Raw genomic sequence first — 8,458 nt, 5'->3', positions numbered from 1 at the left:
GCCTGCTTGCCTCTCTGCCGAGTTCATCATTACCGGGGTGCAAGAAAGAGGCCAAGCTCCCCCCTTCCCAGCCCCCATACCCCGCCCCCGCACAGGCGCCTCCAAACAGGTGCTGCCCCAGGGCGGGCTCGCAGGCAGGGGGCGGGGCGCAGCGCTCCGCCGCTTCCTCCCAGGGCCAAGTGAGCGTGGAGTTTCGATTCGCAGAGCCTGCGCAGAGGGGGCCGGCCCGGCCCGCCCCCGGTCCGCCCCGCCCCCGGCCCGCCCGCGCGCGCTCCGCCCCGGGCTATGTAAGGCGGCCGCGCGTGGGCTCTCGCCACCGCTAGACTCCGTGTCCCTCCGCGCAGGCGGGCGGCCCCGGAGAGCTAGTGCTGCGAAGGCGGCGACGGCGGCGACCCCTGCTCATCATGGTGAGCGGGAGGGCTGGGCCGGGACCCTAATGGAAAACGAGAGCATTGGGGGACTTGGGGGGCGGGGAGGAAGTGGCATGCAAATAAGGACTCGAGGTTCCGTAGTTGAGTCGGGACTTTCTTGGCTGAGGTAGGGACCACGCGGGGAGAATGGGGAGTGGGGATGACGCTGGAGAAAGAAGGGAATTAGGAAATCGAGCCGCAGAAGCAACTCCCCTGGCGCACATCCGGGTGGTGGGTGGTCCGGGGTAGCAGGCACTGGGCCCCGCGCTGGGCGGGCATTCGGCACCGCCTCCCTGCCCTGGGCCTCGCTGAGATAATGTGCGCCTGCTGAGCTGTCTGGGTGCTGGCGGGAGGCGGGGCCTCGCGGCTTAGAGGGAAAGGCGCTTTACTGTAAAAAGTGTTGCTGCCTGTGGCTTTGCGCGGGCAGGAAAACAAGTGGCTCAGAGAGGTGCTGCCGACACAGAGCAAGGGGTGCGCAGAGCTAGACTCCGACGCAGGTGCCCTGTACCGCCCAGTCCTGGGGCAGGCACAAAGACCGCGACTTTGTGGGGGGCCAGGGCCGAGGAGGAGGTGGCAGGCTGTGCTGAATACAGCCCTTTGTCCGGCGCTCTCCGGCCCAGCCCCCCACCAGCCCTTCTGTGGGACCATTGTCCCCCCATCCCAGACAAGAGAGTATTATCTGTTGCTGGCATTGTTGGGGGAAGGGAGGCGGTCTTCGGGTGACCCTTCTCCACCCCCACCCTCGGTGCGCTCAGGGGCCAGGGCAGCTGTGATTTTACCCAGATATAGAGCCCCCCACCTCCAAAGAGGTCATCCTTAATAGAGGCCAGGAATGTAAGGTTAGGCTTCGCTTCTAGAAACGCAGGCTTCAGGCCCTCTCCTGCAGGCACTTCCCAGCAGTTTTCCTTTCAAGGTGGCCGCAGTGGGTGATCCTTGAGGCTCCGGTTCTCTCTAGAGGGAAGAGTTTGGGACTGCCCAGACAGCCTGATCTTCATACTGTACAGCCAGAAGCCCTCAGGTCCCTAGCAGCGCACGGCTTGGGAAGGTGCCCACGACCCTGGGGGCTGCCTGTCAATCAAGGGCCGGGGTGCCTGGAGTGGGGGGATTCCTGGATAAGGCCAGGCCTGAAGAGGAAGAGGTGAGGCTGGCGGGGCGGCCCTGCGTGACCTGGCTGACGCCTGTCTTCCCCTCCTCACAGAGTAGAGGCTTCTCCCGAAAGAGCCAGACGTTCCTGCCCAAGGTCTTCTTCCGCAAAATGTCATCCTCAGGGGCCAAGGACAAGCCGGAGCTGCAGTTTCCCTTTCTGCAGGATGAGGAGACGGTGGCCACGCTGCACGATTGCAAGACGCTCTTCATCCTGCGCGGCCTGCCTGGGAGCGGCAAGTCCACGCTGGCCCGGTCCATTGTGGACAGGTACCGGGATGGCACCAAGATGGTGTCTGCCGACAGCTACAAGATCACCCCCGGTGCCCGGGGGGCCTTCTCCGAGGAGTACAAGCGGCTGGACGAGGACCTGGCTGCCTACTGTCGCCGGGACGTCCGGATCCTGGTGCTGGATGATACCAACCACGAGCGGGAGCGGCTGGAGCAGCTCTTTGAGCTGGCTGACCAGTACCAGTACCAGGTGGTGCTGGTGGAGCCCAAGACGGCCTGGCGGCTGGACTGTGCCCAGCTCAAGGAGAAGAACCAGTGGCAGCTGTCAGCAGACGATCTGAAGAAGCTGAAGCCTGGGCTGGAGAAGGACTTCCTGCCCCTCTACTTCGGCTGGTTCCTGACCAAGAAGAGTTCCGAGGCCCTCCGCAAAACTGGCCAGACCTTCCTGGAGGAGCTGGGCAACCACAAGGCCTTCAAGAAGGAGCTGCGACACTGTAGGTGGCGGGGTGTATGGGTGGGGGCACTCAGCCTTATTCGTGAGCCCCCTCGTTTGCTGGGCATAGAGTGCTGCGTGCCCGGAACCATTGTTCTCCAAGTTCTTGGGGGTGCACAGGGGCTCACCTGGTGCTGGCAGAGGTCTCCTGGGGCGGTGCACAGTCAGTGGGACCTGGGAGAGGTTTTCGCCAGGGACTTGCCCTCTCACTGTCTCCCCAGCTACCCTCTCCCAGCCTGGCCCTAGACCACCGACCCTGTCTTAGAGGTGGGGAGAGCAAATTACATATTGTCATAATAGGAAGTACATCAACATTTCATAGAACCCTGGAGGGAGAGTCTGGTCCGATGTTTTCAAACTCATTTTTAGCCGCAGAACCATTTTCTAAAATACAATATGCCATGGAGTCCTAAGCTGCAAGAGAACTTGCTACTAGGACTACTGTTAACGCCAGTGGGGATGGTTCCCAGGCTCTGAGCTAGCCAGCGCACCTCCTGTGGCATTGCACGGCTCCAGAGAACAGTCTCACGCCTAGAGTCCAACCTCGTTTTTGCAGATGGGAAATGCACAGAACGGATGTGGGGTTTGCCCAAAGCTGTCGTGAGAGCCCTAGACTCTGTCGCCTCTAGAGGAGCCTTCCCTTACTGGGTCGGACCAGCGTGCCCTCCTGCTGTTTGCTCCACGGAGAGGGGAGATTTGGGATAGGGAAGGCCCCCCTAGTGGCTCTTCTCCAGGGACCTGTTGGGGACATGTCACCCACTCCCACTAATCATCTCTTCTTCACTTAATGCATTCCTAGTTCCCCCCCGACCCCTCAATTTTAGACTTGAAATATTCCCACCTGTGTTTTTTTGGTTGTCAGAAGTGAGTTGTGCCTGTATATGTTCTCTGAGGACTTTTCAGCTCCTTAGATTCAAATGCTGGGAAAGCAGGAAACCAGGATGCTTGCACCACCTGGTATGAGCCCTGCGCCTGTGAGTGGTGTCACAGAGACGTGCCCGAGGCAGGGCTCCTGGTTAGCACTGGTTCTGCCCTGTAGGGTGACTGCCCCTTGAAGCTGCATTTATCATTAAAAGCTGGGACCCTCAACTTCCTGGAGATCCAGTGGTTAAGATCCCGTGTTTCCATTGCAGGGGGCATGGGTTCAATCCCTGGTCTCAGAATTAAGATCCCACATGCTCCATGGCGTGGCCAAAAAAACAAAACAACCTGGTGTCCCTCTGCATAGGACAGCGGAGGAGAACTGTAATGGGCCACAAACAAGGCCTGCCCTCCGAGTGGAGGTCTCCCTGCCCTGTGGAGGGTGAGCTACATCCTCAAAGGGACTCAACCCTGGGAGTTAACAGGAAAAGCCTAGTGACTGAGAAACTAGCCTTAAGGTTATCCCATTATCTTCTAAGACCCTTCCTGTTACCCATTACTTTCTAAGACCCATTATAGCCTCTCATCCACCAAAGGAGGCTGCAGGCTACCTGTTGTTCCAGTGACCAGCTGTTTCTTGTTCCAGGGACCCCAAGTGAAATAGGTCATGACTGATAGTTATCTGGGTGGTCACCTCCTATCCTATCTGATTGACAGATCAGAGTTACTCACTTGCCCCAGGTCCAACAGCTTGGAAGTGGGCTGGATGTTATGCTGTTTCTGGCTCCTTCCATTATACCATACAGTTCCCCTCCTCTTTTTTCTTTTTAGCCCCTTTTTCATGACCTGCTTCCCTGTTTTTTCAGATGTGTAGTAGCTCTGTTGAAGCTCAGATTCCCTTGGCTTATGATACCTTCCCCTGGGTTACAAGTGCCTTCGTTTTCAAGTCTGGGTAAGAGATGTAAAAATTTGCAGAACAAAAAGCAGGGAATTTAAAACACCTTTTCATAGCACCTGAGTTGCTGTTAATTTGCCCAACATGAATGGTAGTAGATTGCTCAGTTACAGTGGATTGCAAATTTCAGCTCAAGCTCTTGGTGATAGCTGCGGCGATGCCTCTACTCTCCCACCCTGACCACTCTCCCTCTCCCCCCACAGTTGTCTCTGGGGATGAGCCCAGGGAGAAGATTGAACTGCTCACCTACTTCGGGAAGAGACCGCCAGGCGTGCTGCACTGCACGACCAAGTTCTGTGACTACGGGAAGGCCGCTGGGGCAGAGGAGTATGCCCAGCAAGATGTGAGTGCTCCCCAGGAACCTGGCTGAAGCGGGGAGTGGGCAGGGCCCTCTGGAGACCAGAAACCAGACAGCCTCTCAGGAAAAGTGGAGTTTGTCCCAGCTTGTGCTTCTGCACCCTGAGTGGTACCGAGCTCAGTGGCCCCCCTAGGCAGTGCCGCCAGCTTTTGCTGTCACCCCGGGGCCTGCCCCTTCTGCAGATGCTCAGGGAATGCTGGCTTCTAAGCCTGTGTTCGGTTCCAAAGGCTAGAAGTCCCTTAGGCCCAGGAGACTGGTGCTCTGAAGTCCCTGTCCCAAGTCTGAGGCCTGGTCGTGCTCCGGAATGGGGAGTGTCGAGCGTTAGAAAGGCTTATTGGCTTAGGGGTACAAGCCCCTTCCCTGCCTGCAGGCTACCCCCATCTCCTACCTACTCACATGGGATCCTCAACCACCTGGCATGGTGCCCTGGTGCGCCTGGCTGACCCCAGCCTCCTTCAGGTTGCCTCTGCAGGAAGGCTGTCCCTGACCCTCTGCCAGCTCCCTCACTTCTCTGCCTAGTTTAACAGCCATTTTACTTACTTGTTCAGTGGTCTCCTCCCACGCGAATGGAAGCTTTCCGAGGGCAGCAGTGTGGTTCACCTTGTATCCCTAGGCCTCCCACAGTTGCATGAATGAACAGGAAGCACACACTTTGACTCCCACCTCTAACTGTACATTCATTTAGCAAGATTTACTAAGCACCTGTTAACTGCCAGACAGGGCCTCCCAGGTGGCTCAGTAGTAAAGAATCTGCCTGCAGGGCAAGAGACTCAGGTTCAATCCCTGGGTCGGGAAGAGCCCCTAGAGAAGGGAATGGCAACCCACTCCAGTATTCTTGCCTGGAGAATCCCATGGACAGAGGAGCCTGGCGGGCTGCAGTGCATGGGGTCGCATAGAATAGGGCATGACTGAGCACATGTTCACGCACACAGTAGACGCTGTTGGGATGAGGGGTCATGAGCAAAATAGGGAAGTTTTTTATGGTCAAAATGGGAGAGATGGGCTTTCTGAGAATCAGGTATACCATAAGCCAGTGTGTGGAGTAGATTTTGATCAAAGGCCTTTATTTCTGCCCCCGCCCTGCCCTCCAGGATACTGTCTGGATACCAGGGTGCTTTTATGGGTTGAGTCGAGTAGTAATGACAGCAGCGCTTGCCAGGTCCTCAGTCCTCACCCTGAGGAAGGTTCAGCATCAGCCCTCTCTTACAGGTGAATGAGCCTTGCAGCTCGTGGGTGGGGAGCCCAGGCCTGATCTCAGGAAGCCTGGCGTCGCTCACCCCTGCTCTCTCCTGCCTCTGGCACTGCTGGCTTTTTAAGCAACCTGCCAGTGTCAGTGGAAAGACGTCCACCCGGCACCAGGCTCTCTGCTTGTGGCGCTTACTGTCCCTATGTCACTACCACCACCTCTAGCTCAGTCCTCTGCCCTCTCTCCTTCTGTAGGTAGTGAAGAAATCCTACGGCAAGGCCTTCATGCTGACCATCTCGGCCCTCTTCGTGACACCCAAGACGACGGGAGCCAGGGTAGAGCTGAGTGAGCAGGAGCTGGCCTTGTGGCCGAGCGACGTGGACAAGCTGTCCCCCTCTGACAACCTGCCACGGGGCAGCCGCGCACACATCACCTTGGGCTGCGCGGGCGACGTGGAGGCCGTGCAGACGGGCATTGACCTGCTAGAGATTGTGCGGCAGGAGAAGGGGGGCAGCCGCGGCGAGGAGGTGGGTGAGCTCAGCCGGGGCAAGCTCTACTCCCTGGGCAGCGGGCGCTGGATGCTGAGCCTGGCCAAGAAGATGGAGGTCAGGGCCATCTTTACGGGGTACTACGGGAAGGGCAAGGCCGTGCCCATACGCAGCGGCCGCAAGGGTGGATCCCTTCAGTCCTGTACCATCATCTGAGTGTCCCGGGCCACCTGCCCCTTCTTTACACGGGAAGTGGGAGGGGAGGGGAGCATCCCTCTGCTTGATCTTTTGATTCTTTTTTATTTTTTACTCAAAGTTAACTTTCCTGTAATTTTTGAAAACTTGTAAAATAACTGCTCTTTTCCTACCCACCCCCTTTGCCCTCTAACGCTCAAGCTTTCAACACAAGGGGGTGGGTAGGCGTCACTTAGGAACCTGGACCACAGTTGAAACAGGCCGGGCCAAGTTTGGCCTGGACTGGAGCCACGACCCCAAGCCCTGCTTCGTTACCGGGCCCCTAGGCCCACTGCCCCGCACAAGGCTGGCTAGTGGGGAGGGACACCCCAGCACTGCAAGTACTCATGGAGTGGATGGTCACCAGCCACAAAAAACTAGTGGTGGATTTGAGATGGGAGGATCCCTGTCCATTTCCTAATTGGTGTACTATTTTCCGGGTAGAGAAAGGGTTTACCTTCCCCTCCTCACACTGTAACTAGGTAACAGTTTGACAACTAGGGAAGAAAACAGAGCATGCAGCAGCCACACCCCAGGCTGGCTGCAGGTCTTACAGGGGAAAGGGATGGGCTGCCGTCCTTCCAGCAGTGTGGCCCTGCTGTGTTGGTGGGGAGATCAAGGCCAGAGACAAGAGTCTTGGTGGGAAAGCACCAGTATTGCCGTCTGCCCAGCCTATCCTGCCTCCTTGGTGCCTCTGGAGGCCTTTGTGTCTCTGCTGAAAGGGGTCAGTGGGCACCAAAAGCCAGTGGAGTGGCCCCTGGCTGTCATGGGCCAAGCCCTATCCGGTGCCTCTGGAAGGAGGGGTTTTAACACTGCTCTAGGAGCTGGGGTTCCTGGGGTGCCCTCCACTGCCCTCTGCTCAGTAATGGCCTTGCTAATCAGGCTGTCACTTGACAGAAGTGCCTGGACTGAAGTTACTCTCCTGGCTTTGCCCAACCTCAGCAACTTATAAGACTGATAATGAAATAAATCATGTTAATCCTAGCTGCGTGCATCTCTCTCCTCCTGGGGCCCGCTCAGTCTTCCCTGGGGCGAGGGCAGGGTGCCTTAGGACTGCCTTTGTCCCCCAGCTTGGGGCCATCGGTCCTGTCTCCCCTCTGCGGGCTGGGCACAGCTGTGGCGAGGCTGGGCAGCTGAACAGTGTCGGCTTTCATCAGGAAGCAGGAGGGAAAGAGGCTGGCCTTGGAAGCGCCCAGACATCAGGGACACGTAGCAAAGAGCAGCCCCCCGCCCCCAGACACTGGGCACAGGCCCCCAGGGGTGCCCAGCAAATCCAATCGGAAGGACCTCAGTAAGACCTGGAGTTATCCAGGGAGGGCACCCTCAGGTCAATGCCACTTGAAACACAAGGGAAGAGCTGACCCTCAAGAATCTCTTCCAGGCTAACAAAGGCCTGGTTGGCTACATGGGAACTTCCCAGGCCTAATGCAGTCAGCATTTCACCATGGCCTTGGCATTGAAGGGACAAGACTGAAAAGAAAGGGGCCGAGGCTCAGAAGGAAGAGAGATAGTTAGCTATTTGGGCCAAGGTCTTTACCCAGCCATCTCTACTTAACCAGAGCACCAAAAATCGGAGCTTCAGCCAAAGCCTCAAGTGTCTGCCTGGATGTCCTGAGATGATTCACCACAAACACGAAGCCTGACCTGAACAGCATGACAAACGCCACTGCTTTCTGCCCCTGCTTGCCTTCCATGAAGGGACATGTGTGAAGGCTAGGGGCGTTTATTAAGAATTCCAGCTAATGAGCTGATGTCAGCACCCATACTACTGGGCCCAGGAGCTGCCTGTCCCACTTGGGAAGGCTCTGAGGGTCAGGGAGGCAGGATTTTGTCTTTGTTGCCATCTCCCTCAAGCAGTGGGAACTGTGAACGCCTGTGTAAATCTTGAGTTAGCCCACCTGGACACCTGGCACCCACTTTGGACACATGCAGCTTCTAGTGATTTCTGGTGGCCCCTACCATAGAATGTGCTCTCAACTCACTGCCCCATGACTGGCATCAGGCTGGGCCCCACAGCATCCCCAGGACCTGCTTAGCATGCATGTGCTAAACAGATTTTTGAGGGGGCAGCCAGCACCCCATCTGCCCCCAGGTACCCA

The 8,458-nt window shown here is 57.3% G+C and overlaps 1 protein-coding gene across 1 annotated transcript; it reads left to right on the top strand.

Annotated features, from left to right (window-relative positions):
• Positions 1 to 271: 271 nt before the first annotated feature.
• CNP (2',3'-cyclic nucleotide 3' phosphodiesterase) lies at positions 272 to 7,343 on the top strand. Its single transcript, XM_065910602.1, has 4 exons — positions 272 to 407; positions 1,609 to 2,278; positions 4,297 to 4,436; positions 5,892 to 7,343. The coding sequence occupies exons 1-4, from the start codon at positions 405 to 407 to the stop codon at positions 6,339 to 6,341; spliced, it is 1,263 nt and encodes a 420-aa protein (XP_065766674.1). The 5' UTR covers positions 272 to 404; the 3' UTR covers positions 6,342 to 7,343.
• Positions 7,344 to 8,458: the final 1,115 nt, after the last annotated feature.

The sequence above is a fragment of the Muntiacus reevesi genome, chromosome 18, assembly GCF_963930625.1.
Source record: "Muntiacus reevesi chromosome 18, mMunRee1.1, whole genome shotgun sequence".
In the NCBI taxonomy this organism is placed as follows: Eukaryota; Metazoa; Chordata; class Mammalia; order Artiodactyla; family Cervidae; genus Muntiacus; species Muntiacus reevesi.
This window is presented reverse-complemented; position numbering and strand designations above follow the sequence as displayed.